General features: G+C 41.2%; 1 protein-coding gene across 4 annotated transcripts in view; it reads right to left on the bottom strand.

The window, feature by feature from the left end:
- RASGEF1B (RasGEF domain family member 1B) overlaps nt 1-24,213 on the bottom strand; it is a 39,092-nt gene extending 14,879 nt beyond the window's left edge. Inside the window, exons 1-9 of one of the 4 annotated variants that reach the window (XM_081583772.1) lie at nt 24,066-24,213; nt 11,669-11,851; nt 9,868-9,990; nt 9,384-9,521; nt 9,054-9,056; nt 3,504-3,716; nt 2,946-3,020; nt 975-1,070; nt 761-863 (exon numbers count right to left, since the gene is read on the bottom strand). In XM_081583772.1, coding sequence (XP_081439898.1) covers nt 761-863; nt 975-1,070; nt 2,946-3,020; nt 3,504-3,716; nt 9,054-9,056; nt 9,384-9,521; nt 9,868-9,990; nt 11,669-11,845 — 928 coding nt within the window. In that variant the 5' untranslated portion in view covers nt 11,846-11,851; nt 24,066-24,213. Of the gene's footprint in view, nt 1-760; nt 864-974; nt 1,071-2,945; nt 3,021-3,503; nt 3,717-9,053; nt 9,057-9,374; nt 9,522-9,867; nt 9,991-11,668; nt 11,852-24,065 lie in introns of all 4 variants that reach the window. The other 3 variants (XM_081583752.1, XM_081583762.1, XM_081583775.1) reach the window with 3 other exon arrangements.
- Nucleotides 24,214-25,893: the final 1,680 nt, after the last annotated feature.

The raw sequence follows: 25,893 nt of genomic DNA, 5'->3' as shown, positions 1-25,893 counted from the left end.
TGAGGGGGAAAAAAGATTTTTTTTTTTTTAAGGGAAAAAGGGATTCGTAAGGGGAGCTATTAAAATTAAAATTATTGAATTAAATTCAGTGGATTCTCTGGCTTCAAACTGACACTGATTCTAAAGAGCCAGGTAAAGATTCATATATTTACTGAGTACTTATAATGTGTAAGATAGCCATATCATTTATCATATAAATCAGGATATTTTTAAATGAGTCATTATCAATAATCATAGCAAGAAAACAGGTGTAAACTTGAAAAAATCAAGACATAGTGTTACCCCCACGCCCTATGTTTATAGAATGAATTAGTCACTGGCACTAAAAATCCTCATGAGGCTAATAAGGTCAGCAGATGACAAGTACTAGGAACATGAGTAGTCAGAAAATGTTCCCGTTTCTCAGGCCTCCCTCTTGTCTTACCAGTGGAATCATTTGAGTTACTCTCAGATCATATGTTTCTGTAATGCTTGATACACAAGCTGCTTCAACACTTTCTAAAATCCTTAATTTAGGCAAATAGATAAATATTCAGATGAAGATTAACTAACTAAACATATTCCATGAATTCTTATATACTTATAAAATATTAAATATATTTGTATCAGTTTTTATATTTGAAGCTTTCTGGTCATTCTGAAACAAGTCTGGATTAATGAGTACAGTTTCCATGAACAAAACTGTACTATTTGCTAATTCTTAGTGGGTCCATTTCACAGAATCTATACAAAGGACATGTATCTCTCAGAAAACACTCACAGATTATTGCCATCAGGGAATTAAAGTTGCCAATGTTAAAACACTCCCGAGCCACGTCAATGAAATACTCAATCATCCTTGCTCGATGCTTCTTCTTTACAGGCTGTACAGAACGAGAGAAAAGAGAGCAGTTGTCCAACATGTAGGCCCAAAAAATATAAAGGAAGCATGAAAAAGTAAGATAGAGGGCTGGAAGAGAAATTCATTTTCTCACCATGCAGATTTCTGTAGCAACCAAGTAGCTGAGGCGATTAAACCATTCCACGTAGGCTTCTAAGTTCCGTGTTTTCTTCCGTTCACTGTAGCAACTCTATTGAGAAAGTTAAATGAGCAGATGAGTTGGAGGAAAAAAGGGTGTATGCAGCTCTTGTTTTTGTCAGATATGGGCCTTTCTTCTCACTTTACAAATTAGGAAGACTTTTGAGGATGTGGGGACAGTAGGGAGGAGAAAAGGAGAACAAACCACCAACAGTCTTGACTCTCCTGCGAGTGTGTGTGCTATGTCGCTTCAGTCCTGTCTGACTCTTTGTGGCCCTCATGCACTGTAGCCCGCCAGGCTCCTCTGCCCACAGAATTTCCCAGGCAAGAACACTGGAGTGGGTTTCCAGGCCCTCCTCCAGGGGATCTTCCTGATCCAGGGATTGAACATGTGTGTCTTAGATCTCCTGCATGGGCAGGTGGGTTCTTTACCACTAGTGCCACCTGGGAAGCCCATGACTCTCAATACAGAAATATCAGTCTCTTAGTATAGTCCTGTGAAAACCTGAAGATCTAAAAACCTATTCTGCTGCATTCATGACAGTGCCTTCTCTTCCAGGAAACTAAATTACTCTGGGTGAGAATGGTTCTCAGAAGCACCATTACAAAAAATTATATATATGTATGTCTTGGCTGCATTCTAAAACAATCTTGACCGACTAATAGGGGTGTGAATACCTACTGCTACTCACATAGCATGGAGAAGCTGACAGTGCAGAGGTCTAGAAAATTTTCTCTTAAGGTAAGTCTAGGAGACGAGTTTAGAACACTGTGTGGCAAGAAACTAGTATCTTCCAAGGTAGGTAAAGCGGAAGTTTACACCATCCTGGTTTTTGGAGAGTGACACATGGTTCAAAAGCAAAAAGAAGTTAAGCTCATCTCAGAGTTCAAGGCCAAGCTCAAGCAGGTTAATTACACCCCTCTTTCCTTCCTTCCAAATGAGGCAAACAAAAAAGTCCACTAGCCTCTATTACAAAACCTGATCTTCACTTCCTGTACTGAGCGAAACTATTCTAAGGCCGGAAAACAGCTGCTGCCCCTACTCTGAAAGAGGAGCTTTCATTAGTGGGTGATACAGTCTTTGCCTAATACTTCTGGAGGTAACGAGAGGAAAAGTTTCTTATGTGTGTGTACACCGATCTTACAGCTATGCCTACCGTCGGTTTCTGACCATATAGGCTGCACTCAGGCAATAAACCTGTCATGAGGGATTCACCTTAAAACAAGAGGCAGAGCAGTAAAGACCCGTCCTTAGCACACTGGATGTGCATCCTGTCTTTACCGCCCCTGCTACTGTTGAATCATGAGCAGAGCATCCTCTCGTATTTTCTTTCTGACTTAATCTGCTAAAAACATTACCCTTTATCTCCTACCTTCATCACCACATATGCCTGCATCTACTTGCTTATTAAATTTCCCAATAAGGAGAAACAGAAGATAAAAGTTGGTGATAGGGTAAGAATACTGTTACAGCACTTGGAGACCAGACTCAAGAATAAAAATGCAATGAATCAGACATGGCTGGAAAAAAAATCTTTCTGAGGGACTTTCCTGGTGGTCTAGTAGTTAAGATTAAGACTCCGTGTTTCCACTGCAGGGGACACAGGTTCGATCCCTGGTTGAGGAACTAAGATCCCACATGCTGTGTATGATGATCCAAAAAAAAAAAAAGCCTCGTGCACAAAGTGCAGGCATACTTCAGAGATATTGTGGGTTTGGCTCCAGATTACCACAATAAAACAATATAATAAAATAAATAAAATAAATATCGCAATAAAGAGAGTCACATGAATTAAAAAAAAAAACAACTTCCTGATCTTTAAAACCTAAAACAAAATTGTTCCAATTTCTGTCTCTCATAACCATGATCATGAACTAAAGAATTCTATTTCCAATTTCGGGGCTAACATCTGGGTAGACCCATTACCTTGTCATTGTCCAAAGGGTCCTTCTGCACAAAGGCCTGAACAAATTCTTCTGGGCCAATGTAATTGAGCCTCTCCTGAAACACAAACCCAGCAGGTCAACAGTACTGAAGAAAAGGAGAAGAAATGGTCTTTCCATTCTGTCTATTAATTTCTGACACCATCCTCATTTTTAACAGGCAGCTTGTAAAATGAGCCTCTAACCCTTAAAACTGTCATCATCAATAAGATCTGAGAAGAGACAGTTTTTGGCTTGGGTCAATGTATACTAGAAAGTAAAAGGCTGAGCGAGTTATGGAAAAATTCATTAGAGCGGGAACATGAGGAAGGTCAATAAACTCTTTGCTCTTGCTTAGTATTTATTTAAAGTGAATTCTCAGAATATCAGAAACAGTCATATGCAAATATCTAAACAAAACACGCTGCAGCTATTTCATAGATCAGCTCCCATTTGGATTATTTTCACCTGTCCCTTGACATTACTGCTAATAAACATGCTATCCGGTTACCACAGCAAACCAAGTCTGGGTTATAAAGGCCAAGGATGACAACGGCCTCACCAGCTCTATGTGAGTCAGCTGCTGGGCCAACGTGTAAGGGTCACTGCAGACAGTGATGATGTCCCTTTGGATGGACTGTGGCTTGGTCTTGAGAACTGTGAGTCGATCCGTCGATGTGGAACTGATTTTGGCCAGCACTTCCTCATACTGGCTGAGCGCGGCCAGCTTGCGGATCAGACACTGGATCATCTGCTGGACATTCTTCCGATATGTCTGCCAGGAAACAAGCAAAGGATGACCTCCTCGCTCTCCCTGTGCATCCGCGCTACAAACTCAGAGACTCTATACTCGATGCTTTTACTTTGATGCTGGACAGCCACCTTGGTGGAGGGCAGTTAGGGGATTCAGCTTTGCTCGAACAATTTAAAAGACACATATACATATGGTGTCTTTTCAGACCTGCAAAATTTAGTTCTTTTCTTGGGCAGCTCTTGAGAGTGCGACTCAAGTTGGGCCATGAAACTACTACAATGATATTTTTAGATGAGCGATTGAGGGAATTCCATATAATAGGAACCACAAACAACTAATGCTCTCTAGACTGAAATAGGAACCTACTGGTCTTCTGGGAGGTGAAGATGCACAGGTCTCAAGTCAGAGCATCCTTTTCCTAATTCTTTTTCTTTAGGCCCACCTTCTTGATTTTTCTACTTCTACCATTCCCAATCTCATTCGTCTAAGTACAAACAACTATTTGACAGGAATACACCATCACTTCCTACTCAGCCCCTAACCACCTTCCACATATAACGTGAGTTCCCACCAAAAGAAGCATTGGATATTCCTTTTTGGTATCTGACCTCCATCTGGCTCATGTCTGTTTCTTTTGCACTCATGAATCAGCGCTAATGTTTACAATCAAATTCTTTCACATGGCAATTCTCCTCGTAATGCTACTACCAGCTGCTGCCTGGTTTGTGACTACATCATGCTACAGCCACGCACTTAAGATAAATTAGTATTAAAAGCAATGCATGTATTATAGATAAATGTTAACCTCTTGACTTTTAAAATAGTTATTAAGTCCAAAAAATAACTCCATAATCAATCCCTAGGGGGCAGTTATCATGATGTAAGTTAGGGGTGTTCTTTTATTTTTCCTTTTCCAGCCAGAAATTGCCAAACACTTAGCCATCTAAGTAAATTGTGACACTGGTATCAGAGAAAGGCACATAGGCTAATTCATTGCTAGTGTGGTCCCTAGGTTAAAGCTCCAAAGGAGGACAGTCCCAGTGAATTTCTAGATGAAACCCCTATATCCATGCTTTACTAACTTATCAGCTCCTTTTCAAAAAGTACCACAATAATATTTTCTGAGATTAATTACCTGAAAATCAAATAGCATCTTACCTACAAGTCTAAGAAGCATCTTTTTTTTTCAACTGTGGTAGTTTGTTCTACCAGAGCATATTATAAAATTTTAAAAGAACAGATGTTTTCATACTTAAATGGAGGAAAATTACAAACAGGAGGGAATGAGCAATTCTCATACAGTCAAGGTGAAAAAGCACACACAACCTTCTTTCTCTTTTTCTGTCTCGTATATATTCCACTGAGTTCTTTAAACTGGTTCATTAGATGACCTTTCCCCCTTCTACATTCACAGATCATCCTAAAGTCACTAATGAAATACCCAAGTGTTTAAAAAACTGAGCCTTCAAAGAACCTATCTTCCACACAGCACTAAAGTTATCAGTTTAGAAGATGCTATCTATTTGATAATATGCTTGCCACTCAAAGAAAATGCCACTTTCTTCAGAATTCAAAGCACTTCAGGCCGAATTGAGGGCTGTTTTAAATCCTTCACTGGGGGGGTGAGCAAAATGGGTAAGAGAGGGTCAAAAGGTAGAAACTTCTAGTTATAAAATAAGTCATGGAGATGTAATGTACAGGAAGGATGGTGATTACAGCTAATAATACTGCATTGCATATTTGAAAGTTGCTAAGAGATCTTAAAAGTTATCACAAGATAAAAATTTTGTAACTATGAAAGGTGACAGTTGTTAACTAGACTCACCATGGTGATCATTTTGCCATGTACATAAGGAATGAATCATTATGTTGCATACTTAAAACTAATACAAGGTTATATGTCAACTGTACCTCAATGAAAATAAATAAAAATAAAATAAAAATCCCTTCATCCCTTTTTCCCTTGCTTCTTCTACTTTCATAATCTTAAGTTACATAAAAATCCACCAACTTCAAATGGTTTCTGCAGCCTTTGGTCCCAAATGTCATAATAAATGCTCCCCAGGTGATTCTGATACACAGCAAAGTATATCTGGTGAAAGATTCTTATTCTACACTTAAAAAGTGTTTTTTTAGGGAAGAGGCAGAGGAATGTACAGTGGAGGATTCAGCTAGTGAGCAAAAAGCAGCAAAATATGAGGAGAACATGTATGCAATAGGGTATAGGAGAAAAGCCATTCAAATAACAAAGAACAAGTGCGTGTACGCATGCACACGCAGGTGTGTGTGTGTGTGTGTGTGTGTGTGTGTGTATGAGAGACAGAGAGAAATATGTATGTGTGATATGTGTGTGTGTGACCTCTTTAAAAAGCTTGTTGCTCCCACTTGACTCCATTTGAGAAACCAAAGCTTGGTGTCATTAAGCATGCTTCCTTCCTGAATCATGGATTGCTAAATATGTACTTAATCTTTTTTATAACTTCAAATGCCAGTGTCAGTAATTACCTGGCAAATATAGATAGAATAAAGACCAGCCCCTTAAGGAAGAGAAAATTGCATTCTACCCACAATAGTCATTTGTCACGTAATTCAATCATCAGTTTCGTTTCAGGTTCCTTGCAGCCAAGTCCTAATAAACCTGTTCATTTTGGGCAAATCCCGAGGCGGGAAACATATGAGGTCATATTATGCAGAACTGTTCTAGCAGATTCAGAACTCAACTAAATTACATAGAGAGCACACCTGGATCCACTGACTGCCAAAAAAAAAAAGTCCCAGGCAAGATGCAACAAGTCCCAACCCAAGCTCACACTCCTTCTCAAGAAGGGAGATCCTTTTTCCAGTGGAGGGAAATATTTTTTCCTATTCCAGTAATTGATTAGTTTGTTAACTCATTCATTCATTCATTCATCCATTCAAACACTCCTGAGTGCCCATTAAATGCCAGGTACTGGGCTAGGAGTTAAGGTGCTATGTGAGCAGAAGGGGCATAGCATGGAGTCTAGAGGGGGGAACAAAAGTCATAAAGAAAGTAGTTACTAATCACAGAGTGCTATGAAGAAATTGGTGGTGAGAGCCAACAACAGGGAGTGACCGTGGCTGGGTGGTGGGGGACGATCTCTCCAAGGAAAGGCACTTCAGCACAAGACAGGTAAGTGGCCTGCCAAGCATAGAACCGAGGAAAAGAGCATCAATCATGAAACTTTACGACATTACTACAGGGGTTGCCTCTAGGATTGATAGAAATGAAGGAGCAGCAGAGAATTTAGAGAACTTGCCAAAGCATTCAAATCAACCAGCTGCCAAATCATGGACCCATTTCTGAATACTGGCTAGAAGTGGCTGAAGGAATAGCATTATCACTGTAAAACCCAATCGAATCATGGCAGGTGACATCTCTCCACTCAAGCCCTAGGTGAATCAACCAACTCCTTGGTTACACTTGGCTTATCTTCTCATCACCTCTTTTCACACTTATAACTCTCTGAAGATGTCAAGGTTTATCAAGGAGTTATTATGAACACAGGAGGGTGGAGAAGAAGCCCAGGCACAAGGCTGTTTGGCTCCTTTGCTTGGTTCAATCCAATTTTTGAATGGCTTGATCCTGTTAAAAAGAGATCGGACCCAGTCTGGCCAATACAGATAGCAGCGATCCCCTTCATGAACTTCCATGACAAGAAGGACAAAAAGCCATCCATTTGACACTGTATTTGAAAAAGATTTTTAAGGTATTCCTTTGGAAAAAATAAGGCATCATTTCTACCTTTTAGAAAGGTGATAGAGAAAAAGGAAGCTGACTGCCACATCAAGTTAAGTATCTAAATACAACTTAACTGAAATGAAGCACTGCCTGACTCAGCACTTAGCCTTCACACAAGAAAAAGTCCTTATGATGCCACTAATCTTTTGAGCAGCTTGTCATAAACTTAGGTCACTGAGCCAGCCCTGCTTCTGCCAAGCAGCATAGCAGCTTTGCCCTCTAAGAAAAGACTTACTAAAAAACAGTGATGCCTAACTTTTGCCTTTATGAGTGATGAACATATCAATTCCTATCTTGCTAGAACCTGTTACACACAAACTAGCAAAATGATTAGAAGTGTCAGAATTTGCAAAAGGACCCAGGGAACCACTAAATTCAGCCTTGCAGAAGTTACGGCTGTTCTGAGCACCAGTGTTCAATACAAAGTCATATGTGCTATGTGCTCCCTCGGGTCCGACTCTTTGCTACCCCACTATGCTCCTCTGTACATGGAATTCTCCAGGCAAGAACACTAGAGTGGGTTGCCATTTTCTTCTCCAGGGACTCTTCCCAACCCATAGCTCGACAAAGTCATAGGGGAACTGTAAAAGGATTAATTCCACTTTCATGAGAACATAATGTGAGAAGCAAGTGCACATTTTTCAAGCGTTAATCTTAGAAAAATTTGTCTGATTTTTTTAAGTTTGGGGAAACAGTATTAAAATGTATTCACCAGAAGCAGACAGAACAGATAGGGTGTCTTGTTATAGGATCTTGACGGCACATCACTGAAAGAATGATTTCTCCAGTTAGGGTATCCATAATGGGAAAATGCATTTTAAGACAAATGAAACAAGATACCATTGGCTTTGCCAAGTGCTTCATCTATCTTTTTTGAATGTTGTATCTGGGCCTAAGTAATGTGTTCCCTGGAGCACGCCAGCAACACGGAAACTACAAAGGCCTCCTTGCCTAACAAGCCTCAACACAGAATACCAATCCTCCAGGCTTGCTTCAAAGAGGATAACCTTGAATTTGTCATAGCTAGTTAGTGCTTATCAAAGGCTCAATTGAGGAACGTGATATTTACAAAAGATTATCTAACAGACTTACTTTCCATCTCCACCTAGTCTAGATGCTAGCCTTGAATCAACTTCCGGGCACAAGACTTGAATTCTTTTTTCTCTGTCTTTTCTACTCCTAAAGAATTACCTTTGCTAATTTATATATTAATCTAATGGCTGCAGTTTTTTACCATGGAGTATTTGTTGTAAACACTATACAGAACAGTTTCCATGATCATATTCACCAAGTCCTTGCAGGACATTTTTTTAAAATTTCATTTAATTCTTTGAAGAATTTGTACGGTTTTTCTCCTCTGATAGCGAAAATTATACAACCAACTGTGTTTTCCTTTTACCTAGAGCTTACAGTGAAATACAACAATCGTGTCCTACTCAACTAGTTCTTGAGTCTGATATTAGACTATTTGTTTTCTCCTTTCCATGATACAAACTATTTCTGATTTATTAATATATTACTTATTATGTGTTAATATGTAAATGTTATTTTGCATGTATTAGCATTTATATCTCCTACTGTGGTATCTGTTATCTAACTTGCTAGATCAAACCTTTTTGGAAGGAAGAAAGGTATAAATAAAACAACATGAAAACACACTTACTTGCAACATGAATCCTCTGCATGAACTGACAAGAACATACCCCCAAATTAATCACATAAAATTTTAGATCACACTCCTTTGAAGTGGGATTGTCTAATCAGCTCTGTTTGGCACACCAAACAGACCAGTACTCTGTGGAGAGGACTTGCCCAAAGGCAGAAACCCAGAGGAAGCAGTGCAGATGCCAATGTACAAGTCCGCACCACTTCCCAACCAAGACCCTGCCTGGAAATCCGAATGACTGTATTCAATTCACGTTACCAACCTCCTCGCCACTGGCTATTCGGTGAGCCAGATCTTTTAAGTTTCTCATCATTCTTTCATCCCGAAAATCATAAGGAAATGTTTCTGTCCATTCTGTCAGGAGTTGAAGAATTTTCGGTGCAATTTTTCTTATCTGATTCTAGGGAGGAAAAGCAAACTGAATTCAGTGATATCTATCAAATAAATAATTACAAACAATGTTACTGATAAATTTCTAGTGCAAAGTCTTTGAGGCTAAAGAAGCTCTAGTCCTCTCTCCCAAGTCAATGTCAAGTGCTACCAACTTCAGGAAGGACCTAGGGATCTTCCATGGCACTAGATTTATATTTGTTCTTTATATCATTCCCCATTCCCTTTGCATAGCCATGATACTCCTCAGCCCAGGGAGAAGCGATGCTTACTTCAGGAGACCAACTTCACAAGATTTAAGCCATAAAGCTACAAAACCTAAGAGGAAAAAAAGCAAAGTCAAAATATATCATTACCTTATCACTATTAGGATCACTTAGTCTCTGGTGCTCAACACACAAGTGGCAAACTTTGGCCATTAGCTCATATGGATGCATAAATAACCGAGAACTCAATAGGAAGGTAAATATGTACGTTCTCTGTGGCAAGAGAAAAAAAAAGTTATCATGGTTAGATCCTACATCTGAAACTAGTATCTTCCCTAAACATGATACATCATATATCAAGTTCTCTTGATCAAAGTGAAAATGCTGTAGCTTCAAAAGTGATGCTTACTAGTAGGAAAACAAGATGGGATTTCTCCTTTACGTTCTGATGTATCTTTTCCCTTAAACCATACTAAAAATAACAGAAGTACAGGATAAGCTGAGCTACTAAATTATTCACAGCACATTTTTTCATCTATCCTCTGGGAGCCTGCATACCAGGACATATAACTCAGCCCAGTAAAGAAGAATGAAATTCAGCCCACGGAGATCAATCTAACTTACATACACCACCCGTACAGAATCTTGTTCTGTGTCCAAATATTATGGTAACTCAATGGAAATTAAAAAACAAAAAACCACCCAACCCACATTAGTTCAAGAATTCTCCAGTGGGTCCAGTATTACACACTGGAGCATTTGTGTGCTTGTCAGAACATTCAAAGACAGGCGTTCAAGTCATCTGTTTACTTGCTCAAAGGCTAAGCAATTTGATAAAACATAATATCACACTATATACTTTTCTTTAAGCACACTGTCTCCTAAGAAGCCAGTAATGAAGTAATGCTTATTTGTTATAATAGCTTCAGACTCTCAATAAAAAGAAAAATTCCATGGGTTTTTTTTCTCCCCCTGAGGCACCCTTTTATAGCTCATAAACACTTACAGGGCTGAACAAGGGACGCCTTTTACTTTTGATTACAAGTTTTCCCTGTGTGGCAACATATTTGAAAATGCTATGTAACAAATCACAGAGAGAGAGAGAGAACTCAGTAAGAAACACTATGGTGAACTCCAGTGGCAAGCACAGACTATCGTTTGCACACCAAGGTCATTATTATATTTATAAAAGCATTTGAATCCAGTGTCTGGATATTTTCATGAAATCTTTATCAACAAGCAGCTGTTGAATAACGGGGTCAGCCACAGCACAAAGGAAGAGGGAAGAAACATCACTTGCGCTAGAAATAGAAAATCCGGGTTTGATTGCTGATGCCGGGCGTGAGACCATGTGCCAACTGAATCCCAAGTTTCAATTTTTTCCCTCTCTGAGTCTCTTGGAATTGCTCTAAAGACTGAGAAAATATAAATGGATTTCCTGAATTAGAAAGGATTACCTATGAAAATGTCATGGATCAGAGGAAAACATAAGCAAGCATATTATCTGATGTCCAGTCTACAAAGAACTTCATCTTGAATGTAACTCATGTTGTCTTTTCTATGAAGCTTCCCTGTGTCACTTCACCTTTCTCAGCATAGTGATGGTCTTGGAAACCAAAAAGGCCCTAAACATTTGAGGAGCATCCAAGGTTCTCTGGCATTTCTATAAGGATCACAGTACATGCATGAGTCAAATCTTACAGTTACTTCATTTAGATGGTCTCTGACTGTCTACACTTTGATGCCAACCCTGAAAAGAAAACTGATATGTAGAACTATCATATCCAGGCACAATCAGACCTCAAAGCACTCAATAATCAACATGCAATTTCTTGTTAGAAAAACTCTCAGCAACCCAGATATAATTCTGTAGCATCCAGGGTCCCTATCTACTCTATTGTAATTTCTGCTGGATACCAAGGATGTGTTTCAGAAACACGTGAATACTTACATCTGGATAATAATCCACATTGGGTACCAAGTGCTGGATGAGCGCTTCCAGAGACCCAGAGAGAAGGTTGTTGTCATGGTAATACAACCCTCCACAGCTGTCCTCTGCAGACTGATAAAGGTTTCGGTTGTAACCACTGCTGTCAAACATGGCAGAAAAGGGAGGAGTCTGAGGCATGCTTTCCTAAAAAGAATAAGAAAGGAAGAAACACGGTGTCAGTAATAGGCAGTCCCAAAGAAAAGTAAACTTTAATAGGCAAGAGGCTTTCAGAGTCATGAAGAAGCAGGCCATTTTTAACCCAGGTTAGATTCTGAAACAATCTCAGAACCCATCAAGAAGCACACTGCTTTTGAACAGCACATGAATGCATATTTTTGAGTACCAATCTTGTCCAATAAAATACCATGAAATACTTGGATCAAAGGCTCCAATCTATACCTAAAGCCAAGTCTCTGGCTGCTGTGTTTAGATCTTACTCCTTCACATTTGGTTAGGAAGGCAGGGAGGGGGACTGAGCTTTAAATGGCTTTATCCTCCCGGTCTAGTATCATCCTAAGGTGGAAGCATGCACCTTCAAAGTAGGTGGGGAAGAATTACATAATGCTTAAGAAATATTGGACTAGCACTGGGCATATTAGGAGATAACCTAAAAAACTGAAAAACTGAAACCTAAAAGAAGCCTAGAATTAAAGTGTGTGTGTGTGTGTGTACATATGTGTGTATGTGCGTGTGTTTATGTTCTTGTTTAGTCACTAAGTCATGTCTGATTGTTTGCAACCCCATGCACTGTAGCCCGCCAGGCTCCTCTGTCCATGGGATTTCTCAGGCAAGACTACTGGAGTGGGTTGCCATTCCTTTCTCCAGGAGATCTTCCCAACTCAGGGATCGAACCAGAGTCTCCTGCACTGCAGGCGGATTCTTTACCACTGAGCCACCAGGGAAGCACTGTGTATGTTTATAGATGCATATATATATATATCAGGAGATTTAATGCCAACTCCCCAGCTTTCGCTGGAAGTCTGATGCTATTCATTTTTGCCCCTTTGTGTCAAATTCTCCCGGGGTGAAGGGCTCTATAAAGCCTCAGTGCTCTGTGAGCACACAGGCTGGTAAAGCACCTGACTGAGCGCGGTGACGCCCTCTCCCTCTGTGTGCTTTCCTGCTCACAAAGCCCTCATAAGAGGGTGTTTGGTGGAGGCCAGAGGCTATTAAGTTATTACTTGGATTCCGAGGAACCTAGCTCCTGGCCCCAGAACAGACTCCCGTTTCCGGCAGCCTGTCTGGACAATGGAGGCATTCAGGAGCTGCGGAGATGGAGGGTTTCAGAGGCAAACAATGAGGGAAAGACCAACTCCAGGGCTTGGACTGACAGGCCCAGGGTGTTTGGAGGCTGCAGGAGGACCCAACCTGGACTAATCCTTCCTCTCAAGAGGCTTCAGATATTTGCATCCGAATGGGGGTGGGGAGTGCGGTCTGTCTGTGGCTGTACAACCCTCTCCAAGCACATCTGTCCCAGGTCTCCCCCTTGCCACCCTCCCACAGGGACCAGAGCATCACAGTGCCTGCACGTGCCTGGGCAGGAGGCCGCCGGAGGTGGGGTGCTAGGAACAAACAACACCCATTGTAAAGGCGCCCTGGCAGGTGAAATGGCATTTAGGGAAAGAAGCATCAGGAAAGGGAAAAAGGAGAAAAACAGTAACTTCAGTATTTTGTGGTTTATCCCATCTGTAAACCAGTACTGAGGGAGAACATAAAACCATCCACAATGAAGTAGCACAGAGAAAGAAAGATAAACCTCATATGATATTGCTTATATGCAGTCTTAAAAAGTGATATAAATGAATTTATTTACAAAACAGAGACAGACTCACAGACATAGAAAACAAACGTCTGTGTTTACCAAAGGGGAAAGTAGTGGCGGGAGGTGGTGGTGGGGATAAATTAGGAATTTGGGATTAATTGATATGCATTACTATACATAAAATAGATAAACAACAAGGACCTACTGCATAGCTCAGGGAACTATATTCAATCTCTTGTAATAACCTATAAAGGAAAAGAATATGAAAAAAGAATATATTTTTCCAGTAGTCATGTAGGGATGTGAGAGCTGGACCATAAAGAAGGCTGAGCACAGAAGAACTGATGCTTTCAATTTGTGGTGCAGGAGAAGACTCTTGAAAGTCCCCTGTACAGCAAGGAAATCAAACCAGTCAATTCTAAAGAAAATCAACCCTTAATATTCCTTGAAAAGACTGTTGCTGAAGCTCAATACTTTAGCCACCTGATGTGAAGAGCCAACTCACTGGAAAAAACCCTGATGCTGGGAAAGATTGAGGGCAAAAGGAGAAGGGGGTGACAGAGGATGAGATGGTTGGATGGCATCACCAACTCAATGAATATGAGTTTGAGCAAGCTCCGGGAGAGAGTGAAGGACAGGGAAGGCTGGTGTGCTGCAGTCCATGGGGTTGCAAAGAGTCAGACATGATTTAGCGACTGAACAGCAACAGTATATATATGTATAAATGAATCATTTTACTGTACACCTGAAACTGACACAACATTGTAAATCAACTATACTCCACAAATATATTCACAAATGGGAAGAAAGTGAGGACTGAGAATCACTCTGTCTGGGGAGACCTGTAACTACCAGAGTCATCGCTGCCATCCCTCTCGCTTGGGTAGGACATGGTCATATGGCCAAGGGACCAGGAACAATGACATGCAGACGTTAACACAAATGATCTCCACTTAGTTGGTAAGATCGTATGCATAGGAATCACAGTTAAATAAACAACTTAATGCCAACATTTTATAAGGCAATGGACAAAGTATGCTTCTGTCTGTCCTCTTCAAACTGCCAGTTTTCTATGAGTCTGTTTCACATACAATATCATCTTTGCAAATGGGCTGTCCCCGGTGGGAAGAAAAACAAGAGACCATCTGCCCTTGCCCTGAGAAAGTCAAAATGTCCTTAAACTGGGACACCAGAGACTGAGATGAGAAACACGTAAGAGTTACAGCCTGGAAGGAACCTTCCATTTGGATGTGGTCACCTGCCTCTGGCTTAAAAATGTTTTAGATGGTTAAAACCACACAGTATCCTTGGCATCCAAGGTTGACAAGTGGAACTCACTCCATCACACCCTCGAAGGTTTTTTTTCCCCTCTTCTGCCAAGAATAATGAATTTTCCTTGATTTTTCCACTCACTCATTGCTACTGAGACTATCACAGTAAAGTGCTTTGGGGAGGCACTCGGCCAGGAGTTGGGAATTTCAGAATATCAGAAAGTGCCAAAAGTTCAAAAGGACCATAGGAAATCAACCAGTCGAAGATGGAAATAGGTTTCATTTCACTTTCTAATTGCAATCCATCTGAAGTGGTTGCCCAGAGGCCCTACGAAGAGTAAGGATTCAAAGGCTGTAACTAGGTCTAGGGGCACATATACTAAGGGATTAGCATCTAAGGCTGTAACTAGGTGCTAAGGGATCAGCGATGACTTCAAAACAGGTATGCAACAAGCCAAAGTCCAAGCGCCATGGCAGTCAGGTCCACTCGTCTCTGTCCACCCATGCACAAACTGAGATCCTGTGCAGCGAGGTGAAGTGACCAGATTAGGACCACACAGTCACATGGCTACAGCATCACGTGAGCCCAATGGAACTTTCTTGCATCTTGCACACACACACACCCCTGTGGCCTTTGGTTGATTGACAGGAATCACTAACCCACAAAATGGTCACAAATTACTCAGAATTCCCTTTCAAAAATCAGCACCAAAAGTACTTTTTAATTATTTACTCCCATAAAGTGGACAAGGATCCAGATCTGGACAAGGACGTGGACTGTATGAAGCCCTCATCTGGAGCCCTCATCTGGCTCTTATAAAATAGCCTTGAAAATTTCGGAGAGTCACTTACTCACCCCTAGGTATATTCTTCACGTGGAAAATTATTTCCAATTTTACTCTCTCCTTCCGAAATTCTAAATAATAACAAACTACCAATTTCCTTTATGGCAAAGTTAGAGCATCTTTTAGAGCAATGACAAAAGGCATTTGTATTGTTCCTGGGAAATGTGTACAAAATATCAACACACCAGAAAATTCTCTGACCAGGTACCAAAAGAAAATACTGCAAATAGCAAAGGATGGTAAACTGAGATAAGTTAATTGGGGTTATAGTTTACTAAAAATCAAATTTAAGAAGAGACCATGTCACTGGTTGTTTTCTGCCTTCTAATTAGCCCAAAGTTCTGTTGCTGATCAGCTGACTGATTTGACCACAAACCATCTTGATAATTCAACTTGCATACAGTGTTTCAAACTCAGGTCTTCACATTCCAGGTTCAAAATTTACAACTGTATATCATGCTATACTGCAAATGGTCTTCTTTGAACTTCTAATGTTTACCCATAAAATGAAAAGCCTGTCAGTCTGTCCCAAATTGTAGTCTATTAGAGTAATTTATATGCTTTACAAGTTCTACATAAATCCTTGCTCCAAAGATGTATGAAATGCCATTAATTACTCTTATTAAAAAGCAACACTGTCAACAGAAGTATTTAAGATACTGACCTTTGCCATCAAAGAATAATACCCTCTAGTCAGAGATTTCAGAGATTCTAATATACACTTCTTTGTATTTAGTTTCTTTGAAACTGGGATTCATTAGATAGTTGAGTGACAAGAAAACACATTTAACCATCAGTCTTTTTTTAAAGCTATATATAAAACAGCATCTTACAATGGATGACATCTTAGATTCAATGAAATACAGTAATATTTGCTTGTGTGTACTTTATAGATTTCCAGTAAAAAAAAAAAATCTGGTGAGATAAAATGACACAAAGAAAGCTCACAGATCACAGTAGGCATAACTAATTTCTGGACAATCTCTAGCAAGTGGCCAGTCTGTTTTCTGGAAAGATCAACTGCCTTGTGTAATAGATGTGTTTGTTAAAACAAGGGGAAAGGTCAGCAGAATGGCACAGAAAGTACTGTTTGTGAAGTGGATTTTTAAATACTTCCAAAGATAAACATGGTGGAATTTTTTTCTCTCAAGTATCTTTCCTCTTATTACCCACATCGGGAACTACTGTTTATTTAGCATTACTCAAACTTGATGTCCAAGACTTTAGTTCGACCTGCTACAGTTCTAGAATTAAACAGGGAGGCTCAGAAGATTAAATATTGGCTTGGTTTTTGTTTAAGAAAACAAATTCACAGAATGTCCAAGTACTGGACACGAGAATCCAGAGAAGCATTTAGCCCCAGGTGCTATTAATTCCAGGAATCCTTTGCTAATGCTACCCCAGTGGATGAAGGGCTGAGTTTAAGGTAGTTCCTACCCATAGCTTCCATTTATTTTCTTTAATCTCAGTGAAGCTTTGCCTTCTTCTTATCTGCAGCAAACCTTCTCTTTACAGCTCTCACAATGACTATGTTCTGTCTGTTGGGTTCTGTAACCTCTCAATTTACTCAACTTCTCTATCCTTTCCAACATAATCTCAACACTAACTTCTCCATCCTTCTTTAGCGCATCCTCCACCAAGTTCTCCATCCTTCTTTAGTACAAATTTTGCCCAACCCAATGTACCTGCTCTGGGGACCAGCTAACAAAAATTCTGGTTTAGGAGAAATTCACTTTCTTTTCCAAAATTGAAATAAGTGACAGCATTAAGTGCTGTGCTGTGCTCAGCCCTGTCCAACTCTTTGAGATCCCATGGACTGGTGCCTGAAGGCTCCTCTGTCCATGGGGTTCTCCAGGCAAGAATACTGGACCAGATTGCCATTTCCTCCCCCAGGCGATTAAGTACTGTCCTTAATTTGCTGGTTAAGTCAAACTTCAAAGCAGTTAACTCCTTTGGAAAAAGTGAGATTTATATGAGATGCTTGAAAAAGCTGTTGACTCTATTCAAATTACTACCAGGAAGATAAGGCTTAAGAGACAGGTTAATCTCACAAACAGTTCTCACCTTGCAAAGTTTCATTTGTAACCCAGTTGCTGGAAACTCAGAATATATTCTATTTGGCAAGTGGCTCTTAGCTTTTTAGGGAGATCACAAACTTCTCTGCAAGAAATCAACCAACAAATGTGTATATACATTTAGAGAGTTCTGATCTCAGATTAGGAAGTATGTGTGCTGGCTTGTACAGAACTTGGATCATATTTATTACCCACTTCCTCAAAGACAGAGAACATGGTGGTTCTGAAGAGAACCTTGGTGTAACACATTCAAAACTAGCTCCTCAGAAAGCAATAAATACTTGTTTGGTTTTTTTTCTAGTAGTACTGATCCAATGGAGTTAAAGAGAATGAAAAAGACACTTCTTTTTGGGGGACTAAAGATAGTTAAATAGGCCTTCCCATCCCCCTCCCACACCCTCCACAAATTGAGGACTTTGGAATGGAGAGAAGGCAATGAGACAGTGGAAAATGAATTTGGTTTTTAAAACAATGACCCAGGATAAAAGAAAGCTTTGGGTTGCCAGAATTAGCATACAGATTACAGGTTCTTCTGGGAAACTTCCCAAGGGGAAGTAAGCGATACCCAACCCAGGTATACAAGATGAATGTTCTTTCTTAAAATGAATTTGGGAACCTGGAAAGTTGGTTGACAGACAAGATATCTTACAGGAGCAGCTAATTCAGTCACAAAGATACATCATGTTCTTTCAAGGACCCTGCCAGAGTTCAGTGTGACATTGATCCAGCAGCAAGGAAGCAGGCTCCGGGTGATTTAAGGGATGAATGGATTTGAAAGGCATGCCTAATGGTTTCAAACCAACTAAGGCACCAGATGAAAAGCTGCCTTTTCTCGAAACAGCAGACTGTGTTTGAATCAGCGACTGCTTTTGCACAAGGTTATTTATGGGGAGGCAGGTGCATGAAGCTAAGGTGGTTTCAGGTGACAATGTAAATTGGAAACGAGGGCCAGGAAAAGATGGGTGTGGGAACTAAATCAAAGGCCATCCTTCAACATCTGCTTTAGGTGTTTTGTAAATCTCTACCAAGATGTCAAGTCAGCATTTTGTTTACACCCAAGAGAATGAGATCGCAAAGGGTAGGAGTCCAGGAAAAAAAAAAAGGTGTATTTCAATCCCTATTTCATCATAAAGCACCTTGGTGAGATAGTTAATAAATCCAATGCCTTTATATAGATTGCTATCCTTTTGCTTCTGTTAAAAATGCTGGGCATGTGTCCCAACGAGGCAGAGGACAGCCACTCTATCACAGTTGAACTTCGAAACCATATTTGCTTAGTAAGGAGAGGCTTAATTTAAGATCCGGGAATGACTGGTTCCCAAATTCCCATCTAGATTCCAGAGGAACTTTGACCTTTGGTGAGAGGCCACCACTTCCCTTTCTCACTTGAGGTTCCAGAGATGGGAATGAAAAAAGAGTTCACATATTTCAACTTGACTCCAGCTGGGATCTCAAGTACTTTCATCCTCCTTCAGGCACTGCAGAATCTCAGAAGACAACAGCCAACAGCAGGCTCAGAGAGTGTTTCTCTAATTATGGATCTGAGTTGGAAGAAAGTAAAATCAAGTTTCCAATACTATCTAAAACATGCTTATTTTGAGCTTGAAAACGTCTCAAAGATTATCTTCTCATTTCTTCCTAGCAGCATCTCTGGATGCTAGAAAAGCTACACCTTTGCTAACCTCCTTGAAAAAAGAGGTATTGTGTTGAGATTACAAACAATACCGAGTAGACAAGTAAGAACTGACTCACCTCTTTGGCATGAGAACAAAAAGTAAGTAACTCCCAGATAAGTACATTCTTTGGAGCTGAGCCCCAAATGCTTAGGAGATCTCACAGTCCAGGGGAAATAATCAGTATTTCTGAGGAAAGAAAGTCCTATTTCTCTCTACAAGGATGAAATAGTGGTATTTCCTGATTTGTTACAGGTTTCCACATAAAAAAAATGAATTTGCATTTTGCTTCATTTGTCCTAGATGTCCTTTTTTTAAAAACTAATTCCTAATTAATGAAGGAAAAGAATTTTGAGTCAAATAATTACTATCTTTGATCTCCCTGGAAGAAAAACAAAGCTAACTAAAATTTGTCATCTTTTGACTTGGGAATATTTTGTCAGCAGTTTATCAAGACACAGGACAACAATTCAGTACATGGAAACTAGAAATGGGCCTGGAGAATCATTTAAAACTTTTCTATGAGATAAATCTTTACTAATTTTTTTTTTTTCGTAGCAACTGATCACCGTGCATGTTGACATTCTTCTTGCACTGTTTTTCATCTACACTTCCATGCAGTTCCTGAACTTAACAGTAGATGGCTCCACATTCCTTGTCGTTGAAAGGGCTGGGGCATTCTAGCAGAAACAGTAGGTGCTGGTTTAGAAAAGTAAAAGGACAATTGGAATTCTGGGGGAAATTTTTTGAGAAATTGGTGTTTGTGATTGTGGCAAATTACTGAATATTGGAAGGTGGCATTGCTCATGATATACAGTTGCAAACAGACAAAGCCAGTCGGTCTTATTTCCTCATGTCTTGGGTGCTGTTTATGATGAGAATTAATTGTCATTTTCCCAGAGGAATAAAAATGATCTTCTGGATAATCAAAATCATCATCATCTAATTAAGGGCTGTCAAAAAGAATTTGCTGAAGCATTGGAAACGTTCCTTTTCTGGCCAATACATCAGCCACTTACACATGTAGCTATTGAGCTCCTAAAATGTGACTCGTGCAATTTTTTTTGTTTTGTTTAATTTAGTTAAACTTAAGTTCATATATCCCCATATGGCTAGCTACTGAACAGCACTGGCTACCAAATTGAACAGTACAGAGATAAGTAGTGGAATCATCATTTACACATGATAGATTTCAAGTCAAATTACAGAACACCAAATGGGGAAGCAATCTTAACTAAAAGGGTTTATGTTTCTAAACCCAATTTACCTCAGTAGGAAAATAACTTGATACTTAGGACATTTAGTAACAAGTATAGTTTTCTATTAACATGGTTACTGGGATAATATTATTTTTTTGACTGCAAGTTCTTGAAAAATTACCATTATCCCCAACCCCCCTCCATTCTTCCCTTTTAGATAAATAGAAGGATATCAGTGGTCTATAAAGTGCTTTCCTTTCTTACAAGACTAACTTGTGCTTTCTCTATGTTACAGTAATTTTCATACCAGCGTTTCCTAATAAAATATGAATCAACTGAATGAATTCTAGACATAGACGTACCTTGAAACAAAATAATATACAGACCTAAGAAAAATGATTGGTCAAAAGATTGGTTTTAAGATGATCAGTTTTAATAGTAACACTGATTTAAAAGGTCAAAAAATTTTCCTCATTCAGCTTTCTTAAAAACTATCATTTTTAAAAAACACTTATAGGAGAAAAACAAAAGGTAGTTCAGGTGAATAATAAATCTCTACATAATTTTCATCAGTAAGAAATTTCACTCTCCTTTCTTCATTTTTGTGTACCCAGAAAGTAGCTGAACACCTAACCACAGATCATTACTTCAGCCTTCATTCTTCCACAGCCAATAAATGGTGCAAATGAATGAAATGATAGTACAGCAAAATAAGTCAGCTAACACAGAGCTAAAAGAGACTCACAAATCATCTAGTTTGACAACTCATCAATTTCACAGATATTGCAGGCATAGGGAGAGAGGGAGTGACTTGTTCAGGCTCCAGACTGATTAGAACCCTAGTCTCTATTTCCAAGGCAGAAATCTGCCTACAGCACTTGGCTACATCTGTCATTCTAGGATAAGAGGGTTGCACAAATCTAATTTTTATAAATTTAACTGCAAACCCAAAAGTACAGCTGGAGGGGAGGTAACATCTGAATTCAACCACTAAAGACAAAAACCTCATCAATCTTAAGCAGTATTTTCAACAGTACAATTTGTCTCCTTATGACCACACGAAATGTTATAATGGCTTTTCCATTTATTATGTGTGGCATCAGAATCAAGATTCTAAGTCCCTGCTTCAGAGATTCCAAATTCTTCTCCCAAGGAAGGGAGGATACCCTTATTTCCTCATCTCCTGTCCAAGCAGATACTCTCTCTGGGGTCATCCGAATGCTCCTCCAAAGTCCAATTCTTCCAGGCCACCTCTGGAGATTGATGAAGTTGAACCCACCTTTTCCTGTGCCATATTAGGTACCTTACCAACATAGACCATCACCTAGCTTTGCCCTTTCAATTTTCTTAACCATTTCTTTTTTCTCCTATAGAGGTGTTATTCAATTGATTTTTTTTTTTTGTCTATTGTAGCTTATTAGCTAGTAGCTAATTTTAGACTGTAAGAATATAGTGTTAGTAATAATATAAGAAATACGAATTATGATAAATAATGTTTAAATATTTAATATATGGATAAGAATAAATTTAAAAAACAATAAATATAAATGGTTTATGATTTTCTATTCCAAAAGTCAGTATGATCTCAAACATCAGATTAAGTGTCTAGTGGAGCACATAAAATAAAGCAAGACTGAAAATACGCCAAGGGTGAAATAAATTCTAAGACTCTTAACAGTCCATTAGATCACTGGAAAGTACTAGGCTTAGAAGCCAGAAATGTTGCCACCTCTAGGAAAACAAAGGATTGACTAGCATGTAGTAGAAGAATGCCAACAAGAAACTTGCTAATCAGTAGCTGATCATCTCCACTTTTTGCCTGAAAAGTGTAACAGAGCATCAACTGTGCATCCTGATTTCTGTCAAAAATGCCCCAGGTCCTCCCTGGCCCAACCCCCTACTCTTTCCATCCCCCCCCCCGCCCCCCACCCCACCCCACCCCCGCAAATAAAATAACCATTAATAATAGGGTTCAACAAGCTGCCACACTTTTTAATCTGTTTTGAAAATCTCAACAGCCAAGCACTTTTATTTTTATTTCCTTTTAGAAGTCACTTCTACATTTGCTCGAAACCTCACCTGACTAGTTGTTTTCCTCCCCAAATCTCTGATCAGGCATATAATCTGGTCAACTATAACCTCCTTGCTTCTTAGCCTAGGCTTATCACCACGGTCTATGTTTTAAAATGAGACACAGCCATCACATGCTAAGCTCTAGCCGCTGTCTTCAGAAGGAAAGAATAATTATTCACCCCATCTGAGTCTGACTGTACCAGACATTAATCAAGAGGGCAAAAGCCTGATCCCTGAACTCTTCCCCTTTATGCACCCAGTTCAGAGACCCTCCCAGGCCATCAGAGATCATCGAGGGCTAAATATAGATCTACGCGCACCAGCAGTCCCTGACCATCGTCACATGGTGCTGCTGACGGAGGACTCCTTGGAGACGCTTTGGACCCAAACACACGTACACAAATTTGTGTACGTATCCATCCATACACACTATACCCACCGAATTCGTTAGCAAAGATAGGCATATCCATCCACTCAGAAAAGAGGGTCGCTCCCTAGAGATGCCTTCTTGGTACACTTTCGCCACTCTGCACTGTCAGAGGACTTAGCTACGCTGCTCTCGCCTGACCTGCGCGGACCACGTTGAGGTTAAGGTGGGAATCAATACTACAGTGGTACGTAGACAGACAGACACACCCACGTACCCTCCAGCCCCCCCTGTTTCGCTTTTTCTCAGGAACAGCACTGAAGTTTCCACGGTTCCCCGAGAAAGGAGCCTCCCTCCCGCCAGCAGCCAGCGAGGCTCCCAGGTACCCACAGTTCAGATTACTATCTCCCAGCCAGGTGACCCGAAACGACTCACCTGAGCTCAGGCAAGAGCAAGGGGGCACTCTGTGTCCCAAGTAGCCAGCCAAACGGAGGAATTAAAGAATATCACCGTGTCAGTGGTGAGCACAGGACTTCTGTTCCCCGGTCTTTTCTAAGAGCCAGACCTTAGATTTTAAGGCTCCGACACCAAAAATAAACAGCACCCCTCCCCCCACACCCACGCACGAAAACTAGCCAAGAAGTAGAAGGAAACAACTTAGGAAGGGAGAAGAGGATGAAGAAAGGATAAACAGCGACTAGGACTCGGATAGATCCTCAAAAACTGGACCAAGATCTCGAGACAGAAGGCCTGGCGGCGGGATCCCGCTGAGAGAAACAAGGCAAAAACCCAAGCCTGTCCTCCCCTGGACCCCATCGGCTAGGGTCCCGCACCTGTTGGCCCCGTGACCGCTCCCAGGGTGGCCCCAGACGCCCTCGGCGGCCAGACAGGAGAACGTCCCACTCCACTCGCTTTCGCGGAACGCTCTGCACCAGGAGCGCTCGCTCGCCCAGCTCTCCCGCCGCCTCCAGGGGCACCGACAGCCGCAGCGAGTCCGAGAGCCTGGGAGAGGGCAGCGAGCAGCAGGTTCGCGCGTTCCCGCAGCCGGGCTCTGGTTTCTCCCGGGAGAACTACTGATCAGGGAACAGCTCACCTGCAGATGGACCCCGGGTCCTCGGCTTCCCGACTGTTTTCCGTGTGCCCACCAACGCAACCAAAGGACAGGGAGCGAAAGCGCGCGGGAAGAAGGAGGAGAAAAAAAAACCAACTCTGTCTAACCAGTCCGGTGCCTTGTTTATACTGAAACCACGGCCGCGGCCAGGGCGCACACCCACTTGGCTCCGAGGGCCCGCCCCCGCCGTCAGCCCCGCCCCGCGCCGGTCCTCACGGACCAATCACGGTGACGCTCCCCGCCCACTCCGCCACCGCCCCCGGCGCCCGGGACCCGCCCACGCGTCCCCAGGGGCCCGGGACTCCAGCAGCGAGGTTGCCTCGGCGCCCTCCCACGCTGCGGAGGCTCGCGGAGCCCGGCGCTGCAGTGTTTACCAGCGCTGGTTCGGCTCGTTCGGACGGCGTGCGCTTCCTCCCGAGGGCACCTGCCGGGGGCTGTTTGTGCAGTCATGTGTGTGCCTGTGTGTGTTCGTGTACTTGTGTGCTACCTGTCAATACCGGCCCGACTTGTTATACCGTCTCTATTAACATAATTATGAGCTAGAGGTTACTGTCCGTGTAATTTTCAGAAGAGAGCGGGGAGAAACCACAGGAAGATTCGCTCAGCAAGTATTTACGGAAAACCTTAGTGCTTAGCGTTGTGTCAAACGCTGGGGACACACTCCAGTTTGGTCCCTGCCATTATGAAGCTTACAGTCTAGCGGAGGACAAGCATTAAGAAAATGGTCACCGGAACAAAACGTAAAATTGCGGCTGTTACAGGTGCCACAAAGAAAGGGAACTGTGCTGTGAAATAAGATTCTGGAGGCAAAGGGGTGGTCTGACCTTAGTAAATGTCTTGCTGTCATGGTAACCTTATACTTTATTATTGGATACTTGATAACTATTTTAGAAAAAGAGGTAAAACCCCCAATACTTCACCTTGTACGGAGAAAAAGAGGCTGGAGGAAAGAAACGATGAAGAATAGGGGAAGGAAGAGATGCAAGAACAAAATCTTAAAACATCAGGAGGATACATGTGTATGTATGGCTGAGTCCTTTTGAGGTCCACCTGAAACTATCACAACATTGTTAATTGGCTATATGAAGTGAAGTGAAAGTCGCTCAGTCGTGTCCAACTCTTTGTGACCCCATGGACTGTAGCCTGCCAGGCTCCTCTGTCCATGAAATTATCCAGGCCAGAGTACTAGAGTGGGTAGCCATTCCCTTCTCCAGGGTGTCTTCCTATCCCAGGGATCAAACCCAGATCTCCACTGCAGGTGGGTTCTTTACATTCTGACCCACCAGGGAAACCAATTGGCCATATGATATGCTCCAATACAAAATAAAAAGTTAAAAAAAAATAAATACACACACATACACACACACACACATCAACAGACTCTCTTGCCTGCTATGTGACCTTGGATAAGTCAAGTAGCTTTCCTGAGCTTCCGTTTTCCCATGTATAAAACAACACTATTCATACCTGTCCTGCTGCTGCTGCTAAGTCACGTCAGTCATGTCCGGCTCTGTGTGACGCCATAGATGGCAGCCTACCAGGCTCCCCGGTCCCTGGGATTCTCCAGGCAAGAACATTGGAGTGGGTTGCCATTTCCTTCTCCAATGCATGAAAGTGAAAAGTGAAAGTGAAGTCACTCAGTTGTGTCTGACTCTTATCAACCCCATGGACTGCAGCCTATCAGGCTCCTCCGTCCATGGGATTTTCCAGGCAAGAGTACTGGAGTGGGTCGCCAGTGCCTTCTCCATATACCTGTCCTATAGGACTATAATTAGGATTACTGAGATAGAGGAATTTTTTTTTGTCTCTG

Source organism: Giraffa tippelskirchi, chromosome 1 (assembly GCF_054371585.1).
Source record: "Giraffa tippelskirchi isolate mGirTip1 chromosome 1, T2T-mGirTip1v1.2.pri, whole genome shotgun sequence".
NCBI lineage: Eukaryota > Metazoa > Chordata > Mammalia > Artiodactyla > Giraffidae > Giraffa > Giraffa tippelskirchi.
This window is presented reverse-complemented; position numbering and strand designations above follow the sequence as displayed.